Source organism: Gallus gallus, chromosome 1, assembly GCF_016699485.2.
Source record: "Gallus gallus isolate bGalGal1 chromosome 1, bGalGal1.mat.broiler.GRCg7b, whole genome shotgun sequence".
NCBI classification, from domain to species: Eukaryota; Metazoa; Chordata; class Aves; order Galliformes; family Phasianidae; genus Gallus; species Gallus gallus.
The window spans coordinates 169246190-169265173 of NC_052532.1; the positions used below are offsets into that span (position 1 = coordinate 169246190).

The following is an 18984-nucleotide window of genomic DNA, read 5'->3' on the forward strand; positions in this document are numbered from 1 at the left end:
AGCTTGGTGGAGGCATTTCCACCTGTGAAAACCAGTGAAGAAGACAGTTATTACATACTCTGGAACGGCTGTAGTAACATCCTCACGCAGCTTGCACAGAAGTAAATGATAGCGCAGGACTGGAAAATCAAGGTCTGTTTACTGCAAGCACTCGCGGGGTCAGGCCTGTGGTTTGGAAGATGATACAGACAAGGTCTCAGATGAAAAACAGGTTGTGCTTGTGCGCGTCAGATCTTCATCATAACGTGTTCTTGGGAGGATTTACGTTCTGTAGGAAGTCTCCTGCTTTACACGGTTAATCTGACACTTGCCAAGGCACAGCAGAAATTGTGTATGAAAATTAACTTCGTTCCTCGTTGTTCTATTTACTTTGGAGGTCACTTCTCCTTTCCTTTTTATGCAATATAAGCAAAACCCACCGGGGCAGAGCTTTGATCTATAGGCAGTCACAAACCTCATTAAAACTGACAGGCACGCTGGCCAGGCTTCATTCAGGAAGGAGCAATTAAGTTCTTTAACGGCACAAGACAGCGAAAAACTAGAAACCGTTGCCCACAGCACAGAGCTGCACAGCCAGGCACTAAGATGAGCTAATTCCTATGAGCAAGCACTAATTTGGGGAAAGTCAGATTTCTCCAGGGACGGTTTGCAAACGCGGCAGCAAGAGCCCAGATTGGTTGCAGCTGTGTTTGCCTGCGTGCATGTCAGGGAGCGGAAACACCAGGCGAGAGCCAGCAGACAGTGGGAGAAGCAGTGGTGCATGGCCCTGAGAAAAAGCCAAGGGACAGCTTCTTCTGGGCAAGCATCCTGGCTAAAGCAGCAAACTTGGACTGCCGCAGCGCGCTCCCTCCCATTTGCTTCCTCTGCGTGCAAGGAAATGGGACGTGGCTGTACATTCTTTGTAAATAAATAGGATTACACCGAGGAGATAACTGAATTCATCACCAAGTTTTCCTCCTCACGGGGAAATCTGGCGAAGTGCTGAACATTGCTTAGGGTCAAAGCTCTGCGCGTAGAACGATGGGGCTTTTCAGTGCTGCCGAATTGCTCATTGGAGACCTTGCAGAATACCGAGGAGGTCTCTGAAATTCAGACCTCAAAAGTACAGTCGATCATTTCAGCTGCTGACGATCCTTCATGGATTTTTAATGCCTGGTATTTTTACAATGCATATTAAAAGTAGTTTTTATGGAACAATAATAAGAAATGGCTTTCTCTGATCCTTCTTTTGGAGTGTTTAATGTAGTCCAGATGTATCTGTCGAAAAAGAAGTGTAGTCAGGCGCAACGTAGTTGTGCAACGTTCATACGTGGTTAAGGTGTTTGATACCCAGAGCTGCTTTGGATAGTTTATTTATGCTGTCTCTCAGTGTCTTCTTACTGAGCTGCGTTGGCACCACTGGCAGGTTGATTTCCACATTTAGGTCCCGACAGCAGCTACACGGCACATCTCAGGTTGCCTCTCTCCAACCGAGGTATGCTCACACGAATAAAGCAGCGTGCTTCAACAAGCCATCGGCCTGAAGCTGGAGCGTGCTCTGGGTGTGCTCCGACACCTCTGCAACAGGACGTGAAGCCTGAACCTCCTCCAGGGAAAAGAAAGCTAGACCTGGAGCCAAGGGTAAGTCTGGGAAATGTCCTCAAACCTTCACTCTCTGTGTTTCACCATAGGAGACAATTACAGCCTGACACGTCTTCGGTAGCACGGCTTTCAAGAAGCCTTACTGACAGGGAAGGCAAACCTGGAAATAAAAGGAGCTACTTTGACCTCCAGCTACTTTTATCCATCAGTTTTCTGATAGAAATCTTCTCCAGCACAACACAGAGGGTGGCTGGGGCCCACAATGAGGAGCTGGTGTGGCCAAAGGGCAAGATTGTGTTACTTTTGGCAGCGACGCTGGCAAGAGCTGGCTGGAAGCATTTGGGAAATTATGGCTGAGGGGGGCACTCCGGCTTTACGTTGACACGTGTGCAGGCTGCCACTGAGACGGGGCCCTCTCTGGCTTCCTTATGCTGGCATCACTGTCTGTTCGGCTGCGGGATCAGCTGGGTGAGGAAATTGATCCCGCTGAAAACTTTTTTTTTTTGAACTGGATTAGCTCTCAGCTCTGTTGGCAAGAAGGTCTAAGCTAACATGTGGCTGCGTGGATGTCAGAGCCAGCAGAGAGCAGGCATCAGGAAAGCATGACTAAGGGAAGGGAAAAGGATGGAGCTTGCTCTTTTGCCAGCAGCACAGTTGGCTTAACTCCCCACAAATCCACCTCTCAGGATGGAAGTACCTGTTCCATACAGCTTGAGTCAGTTCAATGGCTTGCTTCCACAGTAAGGAGAAAACCTCGTCCCTCTTTTCCTCCCTCTTCTTACTCTAGGTCTGGTGATTGTCTAATCTTGCAATGAACTGGTTTAGCTTGTTGAATCAGTAGAACACTAACCAAGGCACAGAAAAGGGAATAGTATTCTGCAGGTAGAGTGGGGCAATTCAGCTTGGAAGGGCATCCATGAAGCATGGCATAGTCAGTACAAGAGAGGTGAGCAGCAGCAGTGTTCCATCAGGTTGCTGGCTGAGTCACAATGTACAGTTTCCCCTGGCTGTGCTTAATACAGGAACTGTGGTTTAGGTCCTATCTGTAGCTGAAAGATGGCAAAAGGCACTGCTGCCCCCCTTCTCTAACAACAAATAAGGGTGCTTGTCTGGTAAAGCTGGTAGTTGCAACTATTTTTTTTAACTCCTCCCAAACTACACCAGATAGAAGGAAGAGATTCTTCACAGTGTGGGTGGTGAGACATTGGAACAAGTTCTCAGAGAAGTTGTAGGCGCCCCATCATTGTAAGCATTCAAAGTCACGTTGGACTCTGAACAACCTGATCTAGTGAAAGATGGGTTGGACTTGCTGTTCTTAATGGGCCCTTCCAACTCAAGGCATCCCATGACTCTATGATTTTGAGCCCTCCCAAGGGTAAGTGATATTCATCCTAACAATTCCCTTCAAACTGGGACTCTCCTTTAGGCTTAGATTCCCTTGGTTCTGTTTCATTTTCAGATAGGGAAATATTACCACAGATCTACTAATGCTCTTTTTCACCAGCCAGAAATTTTCTCTGAAAGTTCAACAAATGGCCTGTGATGGTGCTTTCCAGGAAAACACTCTGCACTCTGAGACGTGGGAATGCAACCTCATTAGGAATCTGCCATTGAAAAACCTGTATTACCAGCAAAGTGTTTACAAAGAGTTGAACTTGATGATGGTTGTGGGTCCCTTCCAGCTCAGGATATTCTGTGATTCTAGTCTATGATTCTGTACTGATTAAATATGGACTGCATTTGTGCAAAACAGTTGGTTGTGTGCAACCATATGACATGTTTTGAGTAATAATCACTCAAGCAGAAATAGTAAAAAATTATATGTGGTAGTGTTGATGAATACCATGGTATGATTAAATAAAACACAGAAACCCTCTCTGACTGCACAGGAATCGAAACTGTGTTTGCTGTGTTTGTCCTTAGATGTAAGCTTTCTGATCTGGTGGAAGTTGAAGCAAGGTAGGACAAGAAAATTATTGGATGCTCCAGATAAAGAGGAGATATACTAGGAAGCTGGCCTGCACTCTTAGGCCCAAACATCTCCCTCTTTGTTTATAAGAAATAGGACAGGAAAATATGCTCATTTCAGTCAAAAGAATTAATGGACAATGAACTATACTCAAGAAATACATGAGGAAAAGAAGTTGTATGAGAAATAAGTAATTTACAATGAGAGGGGAATCTCAAATGCCAAGAACGCCATCTTGTTGTCAGTATCCTTAACCAAACTATTCAAGAGAAGTTCTGTAAAGTTAGTAAAATTCTTAATATAAAGATGGCTGTTGGGAAAGCATAGACAAGGCACACTTGGGAAACACAGAATCATAGACTCGAGTTGGAAGGGACCCTTAAAGGCCATCTGGTCCAACTCTCCTGCAATGAACAGGGACACCTACAGCTCCATCAGGTGCTCAGAGCCCCATCCAGCCTGACCTTGGGTGTCTGCAGGGATGGGGCATCCACCACCTCTCTGGGCAACCCGTGCCACTGCCTCAACACCCTGATTGTAAAAAACTTCTTCCTCGTAATCAGTCCAAACCTCTTCTGTTCTAGTTTGAAACCATGTCCCCCTGACCTGTCACAGCAGATCTTGCTAAAGACTCTGTCCCCTTCCTTCTTATAGCCCCCCTTTAGATACTGAAAGGCTGCTCTCAGGTCTCTCAGAGCCTTCTCTTCTCCATGCTGAACAGCCCCAGCTCTCTCAGCCTGTCCTCATAGAAGAGGTGTTCCATCCCTTGGATCACTTTTGTGGCCCTCCTCTGGACACACTCGAGCAGGTCCATGTCTCTCCTATGCTGAGGACTCCACATCTGGATGCAGTACTCCAGGTGAGGCCTCACAGCGCAGAGCAGAGGGGCAGGATCACCTCCCTCACCCTGCTCACAACACTGCTTTGGATGCAGCCCAGCATACATTTGGCCTTCTGGGCTGTGAGGACACATTGTTGGCTCACCACCTGCCGGTACCCTCAGGTCCTTTTCAGCAGAGCTACACTCCATCCTTACATCCTTACACCCCCAGCTTGTACTGACTGATAGCAGGGGTTGCAATAACCCAGGTGCAAGACTTGGCTTTGTTGAACCTCATGAGGTTGTCCCGGGCCCACTGCTGGAGCCTGTCCAGGTCTCTCTGAATGGCATCCCGAGACATAAATGCCCAAGTGTTGGGATATCTCTTGAGTACAGTTTGCGCATCTGAGGAAGGGACTGAAGTATCACTGCTATGCCGGCAGGCTGTGAGGCGAGCAGGCAGCCCTCACCCCGTCACTCTCGTCCAGCGCTGCCCGCCGAGCACCCACCGTAGCCGGGGCCTGCCCGCCCCGAGCGGCGGAGCGAGGAGGAGGAGCGTGCGGCGGCGCGGCCGGGAATGGCGGTCCTCAGCGCCGTTCGCCGCCGCGCTGAGGTGAGAGCGGGCGGAACGGGGCAGGGCCCGCCCTGAGCAGCTCGCGGGCGGGAGCCGCGCCGTTGGGCGGTCGCGGCCGCCCGCTCCCCGCCTCCCCCGGTCCGGCGGCCGCCGCCCCCTCCTCTGCCCGGGCAGCTCGGCAGCGCCGGCCCCGCCGCGCCCGAACCGCGACCATTTTCTACGGCGTCGCTGCCATTTCGCGCAGGGGGGGCGCGGCGCCTGGCTGGGGGCCGCCGGGCGGGACCCGGCCCGGGAGGGTGAGTAGCGGCGGGGGGACACCCTTTGTCTGCGGCTGCAGCGCGGCGCGGGGCGGCCATCGGCGCTGTTCTGAGCCCGCCTGCCCGGTGGCTCGGGAAGGGGCGATCCTCGTTAGCTTGTTTCTCTCCTCCCCCATAAGCCTCGTTTTGTGCTTGTTGTTTTCTTTTTCCAGGCCTTTCCAGCTTTCTGGAAGCTGTACGTGTCGGATCTTTCTGGTGCTCCTCAGAAATAAAACCACCTTTGGCGGTGAAGTAATCAGTTTGAAGCGTGGCCGCTTTCTGCAGCTCCCTGCTGGCTGCCCGAACACCCGCTGGATCCGGAGGGCGGTTGTGCAGTGTATGTTAGTGCTGATGCTTGGTTGGGTTGTGCTTCCTCTCCACTGAGGTGTGCAGGACAAGGACTGCTGGTGCTGGAAGGAGGAGCTCCCATCTCCCATGCTGCCTTTATCTCCAGGCCCTGTGTTTTGGGTGGCTTGGGCACAGTGACCCCAGGAAGACCAGAGAGGTCACTCACAGGAGGAGAAAAGGAGTGGGGGGCCCTTGTAGAAGGAGAGGGATGAGGGCCCTCCTGGCTTAGTTCAGCTCCTTGGGGAAGTATGGCCTGTTAAGTTTTATTTACAGTACTTGGATGTCACTGTGGGAAACTTGCAACTCAAGAGCTCTCTTTCTGTTTTGCTTGAAGCATGGTAGCATTTCTGTTTTGCTTGAAGCATGGTAATATTTCTGCTTTGCTTTCTGCTAGCTGATAGACCCAAGTTCTGTGCTGAGACGTGCCAGATGAATTTGTCTTTGGAGTGCTGCAAAAAGCTACAGTGTAGCTGGTTTTCACCACTGTGGTTTGATTTCTTTTGCCATTCTGAATGATAAAACTGTGCAGGTTGGTCTTTCTAGTGAGGGACATCTGTGGTTGTGCTCAGAGAGCGTGTAGTTCAGGTGAAAGAATAAACCTGCAGTGCCTTTTGGTCTGTGCACTACAGGGGGTGGATTTTGGGCCATTCGGATGCAGGTCAGAAGTTACACAGAGCACATCCCAATGGAGAAGTGGAGGAGTTAGAATCATAGACTATCCCAAGTTGGAAGGAACCCGTAAGGATTATTGAGTCCCATCAAGTTGCTCGGTTTTGACCTATAGTCACACGAACACTGAGCTGGTAGTGCAAAGGGATGTTTCAGAGGGATATTTTAGTCCACAGGCAGCTTCCTCTCTCAAATTAACTTCCTGCAGAAGGCAGGAGTTCAGCTGTCCCAACCAGCCTTACAAGTTTTCGATGTATTTTGTTTGGTGTGACTGCTGCTGTAGTAAGAGAGAGGGAAAACTAAAAGCTTATAGATTTGCCCCTTTCTTTTTTTTTAAATCCTAACCTTGTAATGCTGTCATACAATGGTTTTGAAATTTGGTTGCATTTATAAAGCATCATTATTTCATTGGATAAGTGGTCCTGGAATGCACTGAGATGGTTTTATTTGGATCACAAAACTTTTTTGCATATGCTTTTGTATTTTTAGGAGTGTGAAAGTCTTCAGTGTTTGCTCTAAAGTTCTGATAGAATTTGTAGTGTTTTCTGCAGTGCTTTGCATTACTTGTTGCCAGCTGTACAAAGCTTCTTTTCCGGTTCGCTAGCTAAGAAACAAAATCCTTCCTGGTAAAGGAGGTGGACCAGAACAAATATTTTCTGCATGGTGAATTTCCAGTTATTAAAGCTGTAGAGCTGTTGTTTTAGTTTTGCAATTTTTATCGTTGTAATACATGAGCAAAACTGATCAGTTTGCTGCCACTATGGCTGAAAGCTATGAATGAAGGCTGGAAAGAGAATCAGGGTTCAGGCTGGATGTCAGGAAATACTACTTCTCTGAAAGGGTGGTCAGGCACTGGAATGGGCTGCCCAGAGAGGTGGTGGAGTCACCGACCCTGGAGGTGTTCAAGGGATGTTTGGACGTTGTGTTGAGGGACATGGTTTAGTGAGAAGTATTGGTGATGGGTGGATGGTTGGACTGGGTGATCCTGTGGGTCTTTTCCAACCTTGCTGATTCTATGATTCCTAAGGAGGAATACTTGGGAGGTTAGGGGCAAGTTCACCCTCTTCCCTTCATCCCATTATCTCTACCACTACAAAGAGAATGCAAGAGAGAAACTTTGCTTGTGCCAGCGTTCAGACGTGTTTCAAAATTGCTTTCTTTTTACAGAAAATGAAGTTTCTGAATGAGATCTGTAGCCTTAAAGGAAACCTTAGGTGGCAAATGGAGTAATCAGACCATTTCTCCAGCGTTTGTCCCTACCTCTGACAGGTGCCTTCTTCTGCCTGATGACCTTAGTCCTCAGGGTGAGTAGAAAAGTTGGCAACTCTTTCAAACTCCCTTATCCAAGCAAACATGGGGAATTCCCCTCTTCCTTGTTGCTGGAGGAGCATGGGAACTGTGAGGTCTCACTGTGACTGCATCTGTCTGGTTGTGAAAGAAACTCAGGACTGGCCCTGCCATTCTTCCCTGTGCTTTCCTAGGATCAGTGGTATTTTATTAGTCTTGTCCTTTGCAGCATGTACCTTTCCTTGTAGCTCTTCTCTTGGTTCTCTTTCTCTGCCATTTTGTAATTTTTAGAGGGGACAGGACCCATAGCAATAGTTAGATGAAGTCATCAGAACGAGATAAAAGAGCTCATTCGTCTGCTTTGCTTGTTACAGGACTACTTTGTTGCTCTTTTTGTGATACATCTTTTAATTTATAAAAGGCATTTTATTACATCCTTTAAAACATAATGTAGATTGAGTGTATATAAGAGAAGCATCTTTTTAATTATAGCTCAAAACTAAGTGCGTAAGAGTTTTGGCTAATACAAGCTGGTGTTTATTAGTGACTTGTGTTCTTAGAGCCTGCTCTAATGACAGGGTGTCTGAGAACTTGGGTTAGAGGCACTGGGAGGATGGAGGAATGCATCCCTCCACTGAGACTTTCCATTACAAAGCAGTGTGGTAAATCCTTTTCCTGTAGGCCCTGTCCACAAGAAGAAACTACTGAGGCATTAGTCCTGTGAGAATTGGAAATAGAGGTAGTGGATGAGTAGAAATAGTTAACAGGTTTATTTTGCTCTGAATTACCAAAATTATGGGCAGCTGTTCTTTGAAATATGCTGGCTGTGTGCTGAGTAGCTCGATGATAATGCGTTCACTTGGTTATTTACAAATATGGTGGGAGCAGGTGAAACTCCTTAAGTTCTTGTACGTTTCTGCATATTGCATCAGTGCAGGAAGATGCAAACCTTGAATTATTAGTACATGAGTTATTTTCATTTGACATGGAAAGCCTTCCTTGGCGAGCCCTTTTCCTGCGTTTCTATTTGAGAGTGAGAAAATGGTTCTGCCTGGACCCCCGGCCGTTCCTGTGCCTGCCATCTGGTGGCCAGATTCCACAGCTAACTTGATCCCTTTGGGGAAGATCTGATTCTGGGCTGGGTTGTCGGAGCCCATCTGGGGCTCTGCCTTTGGGGTCCTTGAGGAAAAAAATAGATCCTCAGGTGGAGATCAGCTTTTGTGTCTTTCCTGGAGAAGAGAAGCACATTCTGTAAGTTCTGTTACTGTCTTTGTTCTCTTTCCTAGGACATGATGGAGCTCCTAGAAGAAGATCTCACCTGTCCCATTTGCTGTAGCCTGTTTGATGACCCTCGTGTCCTGCCCTGCTCACACAACTTCTGCAGAAAGTGTCTGGAGGGAATACTGGATGGAAATGTGCGGAACGTGCTGTGGAGGCCATCCCCTTTCAAGTGTCCCACGTGCAGGAAGGAAACTCCTGTTACTGGAGTCAACAGCTTACAAGTCAACTATTCCCTGAAGGGTATCGTGGAGAAGTACAACAAAATCAAAGTAACTCCAAAAATGCCCGTGTGCAAAGTGCACAGCGGGCAACCCCTGAACATTTTTTGCCGGACAGACATGCAGCTGATCTGTGGGGTTTGTGCCACCCGTGGCGACCATACAAAGCATGTGTTCTGTTCTATTGAGGAAGCTTATTCCCAGGAGAAACGGGCTTTTGAAACCCTGTTTCAGGGCTTTGAAACGTGGCGTTGTGGAGATGCGCTGTCTCGGCTGGATACCTTGGAAACCAGTAAGCGGAAAGCTCTGCAGATGCTGACCAAGGATTCTGACAAGGTGAAAGAATTCTTTGATAAACTGCAGCACACGCTGGAGCAGAAGCGAAACGAGATTCTCTCTGACTTTGAGACCATGAAGCTTGCAGTGATGCAGGCCTACGATCCGGAGATCAATAAACTGAACTCGATTCTGCAGGAGCAGCGGATGGCTTTTAACATTGCAGAGGCCTTCAAAGACGTGTCTGAACCCATTGTATTTCTGCAACAGATGCAGGAGTTCAGGGAAAAAATCAGGGTGCTCAGAGAAACCCCTTTACCTTGTTCCAATGTGGACATCACCCCTACAATGAAGAGCTTTGATACCAGCCAGTGGAATGGAATCAAATTGGTTGATGTGGACAAACTTTCATTACCTCAGGAAAACAACGGTCTGAAATTGAAGATTCCCTCAGTCTTTTCACGCAGATTTATAGTAGCCTCTCTCATTTGCTTGCTCATTCTTGCTATCACCAGAATGTCCTTTGTGGAGTCTGTGGTTGACAACTTCCAGTGCTGGAAATCTCAGTTCTTTACCATTAGCTTGTCCTATCTGGCAGATACGGTGGAGATAGCTGATCATGCAGTCTTTTACTGGGAACAGATGACTGATGGAGCTTCACTTCTGAGCGAGAAGTGTAAAAACTATACGTTGGTTGTACTGGATAATGTTGCACAGTTTGTGTGCAAGTACAAACTGTTGTGAAGTCCCTACTGAAATGTAAGAAGTAAAAGAGATTTGATGGGGAAAAAAGCGTAGAACGTTGTAACATTAATTGTGTGGGGTTTTTTTGTTTTCTTATTAAGACTCTCAGTGTCAGCAGTCGGAGATCTGAGATGTTTCCAGAGTGTCTGTCATGTTCATGTAGTTGGAGCACTGCTAAAGTGAAGGTGAAACAGAGCTCTGAAAAACATGTTTCTGGACTTCTGTTGCGGTGGTGATTATGGAATATTCATTTAAAATCATTTTCCTTACTGAAATGTAGGGCCTAACAGTGTACTTACTGTAATGGCAAAATGCTTGTGGAGTAAGAATTTGTATACTCTGATAAAAAGCATTCCTAAAGGGCATACATAGTTAATTTCTTCTTTTCCTAATTTGGAGGTGGTTTGGAAACAAAAAGAAGAGCTGTGATTGAGAATGGTGTTGTACTGAGGGGCTTAAGGTTGCCCTTCTTCTGCAGAACACAGTGCAGAGTTCAGTCTGGAAACCCTTTCTACCTGAGGGTGGTTCTACCTGTATTCAATGAAAAATAAATGTATGTGTATACGTAGATTAATATATATACATGTATGTATATGTGTTTTTATATATTTTTGTAAAACCATGAGTTGAATTCTCCTGTGTGCTCTGGTTCCTGTAGATACTGATACTGCTTACTGTTTACATATTCTATACTACAAAAACAAATACAGGGTAAACACCTCGAATAAATTGTAGAGGTAAAGAGAAATCGGTTGATGTTGGTAAGAGAACAAGCTGCAAGTTGCTATATACTTTGCAGTTTACTTTTCCAGCATGACATCACTGGGTTGTCTTGTTTCATCCGTGTTTCTTCGAAGCCAGGCTTCCGTAAGATGTGGCTTTGATGCCAATGGTGAGTGTGGTGAGAAGGCAGCTCGTGTTGTAGGCCTGCGGAGGTGGCAGGCGGAGCAGTTTCTCTCCATCCGTGTCGATCCAGATTGTAATTCTTAGAGCCAGGAAAAAAAGATGGGATGATTTGCTTGGAATGGTGTGTAAGGCCTTGGGAATGAGGATGTTGTTGGTGTTTTAACGTTGGAGACATAGATAGGATCTTTAAGTGTGTTTTCACGTACTGGGAATTGAGTTTTCTGAGTGCATTGGCTTGCTTGTAGGATAACAGTGGTTTCAAGTGAACTGTAAGCTTGAGTTTGCTGAAGTGCCCTTCTTTAAGAGCATGTGATCCTGAAATACATGGCCTGAAGTACATCTCCCTTTTTCTTACTGTAGTCCTATGAACAGCAATATGTAGAATAAAAGCATTCTGTCCACATTTCCAGAAAACAAAAGAAATGGGTGCCACACTTCGGGGATGTTCCTTGGCCTCTATCGAGACATAATATGTTGCGATGGTCAGTTTGCTGTCTTCCTGTAGTCCTTGCAAGCTTCAATTCCAAGAATCAGAGTTTCCAAGCAACCAAACCCTGCAAACAAAAGTATTGTATTTACATCTTTGTTGCCTGGGAGTGTTGCTGCTGCCCCACACGTCGCTCCAGATGGCCGGTGGGTTAGCAGAGATCAAGTCACGGACATACAGAGCGGAGCTGAGGTGGTGATGAGCAGTCGAGAGGTGGTCGCTCTGAGTGTGGGAGGTGTGAGGTTTGTAACCCGGCCCTGCACCTTGCTGCAGTTCCCCGAGTCCAGGTTAGCACGCATGCTGGGTGGTGACGACCCGGAGTTTAAACTGGTGAACGGAGAGTTCTTTGTGGACAGAGATGGCGCTTTGTTCAGCTACATCATGGATTTCTTGAGGACTCTTCAAGTCTCTCTGCCTGCTGATTTTTCAGACTTCCAGAGACTGCGCAGAGAAGCGGAATTCTATGAGCTGTACCCTCTGGCTGAGCTCCTGGGCCAGGAACACCTCCTGAGGCCGAGGCTGGAGATCTTGGAGGTGCGTTTTTTCCTCCATGAGATGCAGGCCTTTTTCCGCATCTTCGGTTCCTGCAGTAGCACCGTGGAGATGCTGGCCGAGCAAATCACTGTGCTTACAGGGCAGCGGCCAGGGCAGGGCTGGAGCAGCCCTTTTCCTTCTCAGAAACCACTAATTCCACTTCCTTTGGAAAGACCTTCTCATCACGACCTGGTTTTTCAGTGTGGAACCGACTGCTCTGCTGGTGACCAGTTTGTGGCCAGGTACTCTCCAGAACGTGACTTCTCATGATAGAAACAGCTTCCTGGCTTCTACTCCATGGAGTACACGCTGTGCACTAGCAAAGCTCATTGTGAAGGAACTGTTGGACAACTGTCAGAGAGGGAAAAAAAAACGTTTCCTTCTTTCTGCTGGCTTAATGTTATGTTTTCCAGCTCTGAAGTACCCTGTTTGATTTCTGTCATGCTGTTCTTAAAAATACTCCTGACTGTCTGAAATACTGTTCTTGATGTTCGTTTTTGTGTCTGGTTGGGTCTCTCCTCTCTTCTGTGCTCTCTCTGCGAGGCTTCAGAATTCCACAGCATCAGTGACCTTGTAGAAAACTCGAAAGATGGAATGAAATGAGGCAAAGGAAGCAAAATAAATAAGCAGTGAGGTCCAGGAGAAGGCTAAAATCTACTACCTTATGGCCTGTAGATTTTCATATTGAAAAGAGGGGAAAAAAAAAGGGGTGGCTAAACAGGGTCAAAGACACCAGAGGAACTGAGATGGCAGTTCACGGACTGGAGAGCTTTTGTAGAGCCTTTTTACTCCAGGAAGAAGGGGTATATTATTAACTGTGGGTAACACAGTGGGTTTTCTCAGAGCCAGGTTTGTTTTTTTTAATTAAGATTGCTGTAAATCAATGATTTTTGTGATAGCAGTATCATATTCTAATAGCAACTTGTATTTTTTAAACAAGCTCTTGCTGGATGTCTCTATTGTATGGGGACACATTCTTACTGTATAAGAAAGCGTAACCTCATTTGTCCTCTGTGGCAGCTAGAACATCTGGAACTTCATGGAAATTTCATTGAAATCGTTCCAAAAGGGTTATTCTCTCTGAATATTTGAATTAACACAGCAGCCCTTTGATTGCGTCTTAAAAAAATCAATAGAGCCTATCTTCCTTTTAGCTCTCTTCAGCTAAACGAGCACAGGGGAGAGAGAACTACTTTGCATTTGTGAAGCGACATCTATTTACATGGCAAACCTTAATTTTGTCTATTTTTAATTATTGTACTGGGCTGGCAGTTGGCTGAGCACGTTATGGCTGCTTAAACAGCGTATTCCTCATTCTCTCCTTTTGTAATTCTGACTTGGTAGAACTTTGCCTATCAGTAGAAAAGCATCCCCTGATGCTGAACCCCCCTGAAACAAGCCAGCTTTGGCTCTGTAGCCTGAATTTCTCTTGCCTTGGTCTTTGTGCTGGCATCTTTTTTTGTGTGTGCTTCCCATGAATGTTTGGCATACTTCCCTGTGAACTGTGGAAGGGTTTCACCCCTCACCTTATGTATTTTGTAACAGTATTTTTTACCTGACTTCTGTTCCTTCAACTGGATAGACTCTTACGGTGTACTTGATACCAAGTAAAAGCTTGAAGCCATGTGAAAATGATTTTCTTACTTGTTACCACCAGACCTGCTGTACGGGTCACTGCAATAAATGTCACTGTTTCTAGAGAGATCCTGTGTAGTGGGGAAGTGGTGCTGTTGGGATGTGCATCGCCGTGCTGTCCTTTCCATCATCTCTTACCTGGGAAGTTGTCACAGGTTACACGGTTCAGTGCTGTCCACCTCTCTTGCACTGAATGAAATGAATTCAGGCTTCTCTCTGCTGGTTTAAGTACATTTGTTGTGCGGGGGGAAGGAAAAGGGCTTATTCCTCAGTCTGTAGCCTGGGCAAGCTGAGGAATGCTGCTCTTACAAAGGGGGAAGGAGTGAAGTTGTCCTCAAAGAAGGAGAGAAGAGATCCAGCATGTTGGCTGTAGGTCTGTGCAACCAACTGCTGGCATGCTCCGTCCGAGCACTTGGTTGTGTTCTATTTCTTTTGTTGTTTGATCACATCCTTCAAGAAAAGTATTAGAAGTGTTCTGTAACTGTTCCTTTTTTTTTTTTTTTTCTTATTTCAGGTATGTTTCCATAAAGCCTGACAGCAGAATGCTGATAAATGGTACTAACGTGCTAGGCCTGCTGATTGACATGTTGCTCAAAGATGGATTTCGCCTCATAAGCACCAGGACAGCGTCCAGCGATGAAAAAGTGGAATGCTACAGTTTTGAAAGGACACGGAGGCCTGCGAGCCTTAGCATTGCTCCAAACCAACACCCAGGGAGCTCTGGGACGGGGCAGGCAGGGAGAAGCCAAGTGCAGAAGGGGAAATAGAGCATTTTCCTGTACTCTTGTGAAGGTGGAAGAGGTGTGTGTCAGCACCAGTGGCCTTTGTTTTGTTTGCTCATTGGAAACTGCAGCTATTGAGGGAAGTAACAAACAAACAACTTGGTAAAAAAGGAGGCAGGAAAAAAATGCTTTCCTGCCTTTCCCTGCTCGACCCTTTTCAGTTCTAAATAAAAGAGCCACAGATTCAATGCTGTTTTTGTGGACCAGATTGCAGTACTTTGAAGGGCAGTTTTTGTTTTTCTCTGTGGCTGAAACTTGTGTGACTCGCAGAAAAGCAGTCACTCCTTCTAGAAAGTCATTCCTCTGTTCTGTGCTAAGCAGACTTCAAATATGAACACATGCAAAGGGGTAACAATTGATAACTCCCACTGAAGCAGCGTGGAGAAGTGGCTGGAGGAGGAATGTCAGCCTGAAAGACCGGAGGTTGTTTCTGCTTTGGAAATGCACACCAATTCCTGCAGTGGGAAGGTCACAAGTTACGTTGCTGTGGGCCTGGAGACACGAGAACATGGCTTTGTGAAGCCACCGCTGGCGTCCATGAAATAATAATGTGTCACTGTCTCTTGCAAAATACTCCTCTGTCCTCTCCCCACACTCTGAAGACACTGAGCTGCTCATTAGTGCCGAGAATTAAATGATAAAGGTCCTCAGAAAATACTTGTGACACGAACAAAGAGTCAGTCAGTTCTCAGAGCCTCAACTGTAAGAACAAAAATGTGATGAACAGTCCTTCAGATGGAAGAGTTGGTGCAATTTTAAACCAAATAGTACAAGGCATCTCTTAGTGCTTGTTAAGTGAAAAGGTATTTAGGAGGGAGGCCTGGCAGAGGTCGCTTTGGGAATGTTAACCCTGTACAATGCTTTGTAAAGGTACCAGCATTATCTCAGGTATGGGAGAGCTGAGTTAATGAGGCTTTATGCATGAAGAACCTTTTGTCCTGCCTAACGGGCAAATGATGGCAGTGTCAAGGATTCATTATTTGAATCTGACTTTCTTTCTTGTTGAGAAAACACAATCTTTCCAATGCTACATCCGCCCGTTTGGCTGACTAATTAGATCTGGCTTTCCTTTGGCTTTAAAGTGTGAATTTCTTTACAGCACGTAGGAATGGTGATGGGTGGTGGGGATCACTCTTCTGTTTCTTGTTTGTAGGGTTTGCAATGAAACGGATCATTCCAGACTTCTGGTGCCGCTGTCAGATGTTTGTTTTCTCTATGCTACCATAAAGCATTTTAGCCTGACATAGGTTCAGAAGTTCACTGGCAACAAGTAGGTTCCCTTTGCTTGTTTTGGAGCTTTCCAGGGGTAAAATAATGTGATTATGGGATGACATCTCCTAAGCTGCTTACAGGCTACGTACATGTAGTAAATATTGTGGAACGTCAACTTGGATGCTTCCACTTCAAACTGGATTTTTTTGTCAATAGTGTCAATCAATCTGTTAATGCTTTGAGCATAGGCCTTTCATTGGACTTTTTACTAATGAAATTAGGCTATTTCACCTACTGCAGAAGCAGTGAGTTTATTTTCACTGCTGTAACAGCCATTCTGAACACTGAGATTTGAACTCTTAAAATAAGGTGTAAGGAAAAAGAAATATGTATGTTTTAACCTACATAATTACTCACACTCCGTGGTTTTGGCAAAATGAAAATGTGATACAACCATTTTACAGAAGCACAGCACAGCTGAGGCTGGCAGGGCCCTCTGGGTCCCTCTGCTCCAGCCCCTGCCCCAGCAGGGACACCCAGAGCAGGGTGCCCAGGGCCACGTCCAGCACAGAAGGGCTCCTGGTGTTCAGAGGGAACCTCCTGTGCTCCAGTTTGTGCCCACGGCCTCTGGTCCTGGCACCGGGCACCACTGGCAGAGCCTGGCTCCAGCCAGCACCCTTCTAGCACCCTCCCTCAGGGATTTATGGCCATTGATGGGATCCCCGAGCCCCCTCCAGCTGAGCAGTCCCAGCTCTCTCAGCCTCTCCTCACAGAAGTTCTTGTGGCCCTTCATCAACTTTGGGCCCCTCTGTTGGACCATCTCCTCCAGGTTGTGCTCCAGGTGTGGCCTCAGCAGTGCTGAGTAGAGGGGAAAGATCACCCTCCTCGGTTAGCTTTTATCTAGCACAAACACCATCCTATGTACCTAATATTTTGGCTGTGGAAGAATACCCCAGTGAAAGTTCGTGTCCTGTAAAGAACCAGAAATACTTTATCTTGACCTGTTAGGGCCATGTACCAAGAAGCTGTGCATATGAAAATTTGTAAACTGGGATTCCAAAGCTGTTCTGTCATTTATTCTTAGCAATGAACTGAGACGTGTCACTTTTGCACCTGCTTCTCCTCCTCTCCTCTCCTCTCCTCTCCTCTCCTCTCCTCTCCTCTCCTCTCCTCTCCTCTCCTCTCCTCTCCTCTCCTCTCCTCTCCTCTCCTCTCCTCTCCTCTCCTCTCCTCTCCTCTCCTCTCCTCTCCTCTCCTCTCTAGTTGCTTTAGGAAGTACAAGAGCACATGTATGTATGGTGATTATCCAACAAGTGCATCAGCAGCAGAGCCTTTCACACTGGTGCATTTCCCCAGCAGGTAGCAGTTGTAGAAGGAGAAGTGAATTTGGCTGATCAGAGCCCAAATTAACTACAAGTCTGGGTGATTTTCAAGCCTTTTGGTCAAAACCAGATGATGTGTTCAACTGACTAATTTCGCACACATCTTGGCAGGTCCACAAGCTATGTCATCTTCCAATACAATCTGTTGGACTAGAAATGTGTTGGAGATTTGGTCATGTTTTTACATACAGGAGAACGAGGAGCTCTGATTGCTCACAGCCACCTCTCCTTTTCATTAAATAGAAGTTTTGGAAACACTTAGATTTTTTTTCCAGTTAACTTGGAATTTGTGATCACAGATATTCTACTTCTTCAACTCACGGCCCACTTTCTCAAGAGAACTCCTCTTTGTCAAGAAGGTAGAACATTTGCTTATTATTTCAGTACACTTACAGTTGAATTTGCCTTTTTATTCTTCATTGCATTCAGCAAAAATTTGCAGACTGTCCCAGAAACCCAGCCTACTAATGGATGTGCAATGAGTTCTCCTCTGCTTTCTAACACAAGCGGACTCTCACAGCAGTAGGGCTGCTGGACAGAAAGGAAATGAAGCTGTAAGACAATGCTGCCATTCTGTCCAGCAGGTACACAAGTTTACGTAGCAGAAGTAGATTTTCTAAAAAGAGATGGTGGTGGCTTGATGCTTTATTTGCTTTCATTCACTTGATGCTTTGGAACAGGTTGCCCAAGGAGGCTGTGGATGCCCCATCCTTGGAGGCATTCAAGGCCAGGCTGGATGTGGCTCTGGGCAGCCTGGTCTGGTGGTTGGCGACCCTGCACATAGCAGGGGGGTTGAAACTACATGATCATTGTGGTCCTTTTCAACCCAGGCCATTCTATGATTCTGTAATTCATTTGTAAAAAGCGGGTAATTTGGAAAGAAACAGAATTACTGAGGTTGGAAAAGACCTTCAAGATCCCCAGGTCCAACCATCGGCTTGACCTACCAAGTCCCATCGCTACACTGTCTCTCTCAGCGCCACGTCCACGTGTCTCTTGGACATGTTCATGACTGGGGTCTCCGCTACCTTTCTGGGCAGGCTGTTCCAGTGCTTGAACTCTCTTTTGTGAAGAAATCTTCCCTGATACCCAACTTAAACCTCCCCTGGTGCACTTTGAGACCACTTGTCATCACTTGAGATCACCTTGTATTTCTTTCTTATTTTAATATTTTCCATCTCTTTTATAGTTGGATTTTACCCTATATTTATTTTTCAGCACTTGGAAGGTCTTTTATGTTCCCAGTTTTTACCTAGTTTGGCTCATTTTCAATTGCAGTGCTCAGAAATAACTCACTGAATCTGAGCTTTGCGAAGCTGAAGCGTCTTTGTCTCGGGAAGGGATAAAGCTAAGGTATATCCAACTCATAGTCTGGGTGGGATGCAGTTCTGATCCACAGCTGAATTCAGTGCCATAAAGCAGCCAAAGTGGATTAGAAGTAAGTCCTGTTTGAGATCACAGCAATTCAAGTGCATAGCTATGAATAATTAAAAAATATATATCTGTTCCCAGATTGCTGGAAAGTGTTATTGAATATTCACTGGGAAACAAGCTGGGAACTATCCAAGAGGGGGAGGGAGACTCATTGCCTCTTATTCCTTCCCTGTGATTTGTTCTGAACCCTGGCCAGGCTTTAACTTTACAAGGTTTATTTTTATTGATTTTCAACAATAAACAGTGGGAGTATCTACAATAAAAGATTTACAGTGCATCACGAGGAAATACAACTCCCTACCAAATATTATATTGATCTATTCCCAGATGCTACTGAAACAGCATGTAAAAGCCCAAAGCAAGCCCAGCAATGGAGAACTTCCTCTCTCTAGTGACAGATGCGTATGCCTGTTATGTCTTCAGAAAACAATAAAAGGGAAGGGAGTGACTCTGCTGCTTTGACCATATCTTCAACAGCCCAGTTAAATCTGTCAGCTCAATGTAATCCACATAAATAAAGAACTGGGAACCAAAGGAACTGCTCGCGCA

The 18984-nt window shown here is 46.1% G+C and overlaps 2 protein-coding genes across 4 annotated transcripts; both read left to right on the forward strand.

Annotated features, from left to right (window-relative positions):
• Window positions 1-1430: 1430 nt before the first annotated feature.
• TRIM13 (tripartite motif containing 13) lies at window positions 1431-13692 on the forward strand. Of its 3 annotated transcripts, none has more exons than XM_015276325.3 (4): window positions 1431-1620; window positions 5414-5577; window positions 7425-7561; window positions 8831-13692. In XM_015276325.3, exons 3-4 carry the CDS (start codon window positions 7544-7546, stop codon window positions 10061-10063), a joined length of 1251 nt encoding a protein of 416 aa, XP_015131811.2. In that variant the 5' UTR covers window positions 1431-1620; window positions 5414-5577; window positions 7425-7543; the 3' UTR covers window positions 10064-13692. The 3 variants fall into 3 exon arrangements, with proteins under 3 accessions (XP_015131811.2, XP_004938778.2, XP_015131807.2); XM_004938721.5 differs by lacking the exon at window positions 1431-1620 and adding an exon at window positions 4920-5240; XM_015276321.4 differs by lacking the exon at window positions 1431-1620 and adding an exon at window positions 4920-4983.
• Window positions 11520-18694, forward strand: KCNRG (potassium channel regulator). Its single transcript, XM_417068.7, has 2 exons — window positions 11520-12232; window positions 14140-18694. Exons 1-2 carry the CDS (start codon window positions 11655-11657, stop codon window positions 14390-14392), a joined length of 831 nt encoding a protein of 276 aa, XP_417068.3. The 5' UTR covers window positions 11520-11654; the 3' UTR covers window positions 14393-18694.
• Window positions 18695-18984: the final 290 nt, after the last annotated feature.

Excerpts from the sequence above, each read along its gene's own strand:
- KCNRG (XM_417068.7), top strand. The coding sequence starts at position 11,655 with ATGAGCAGTCGAGAGGTGGTCGCTCTGAGTGTGGGAGGTGTGAGGTTT. Across the intron at positions 12,233-14,139 it reads GGTGACCAGTTTGTGGCCAG|GTATGTTTCCATAAAGCCTG; the intron begins GTACTCTCCAGA and ends TTCTTATTTCAG.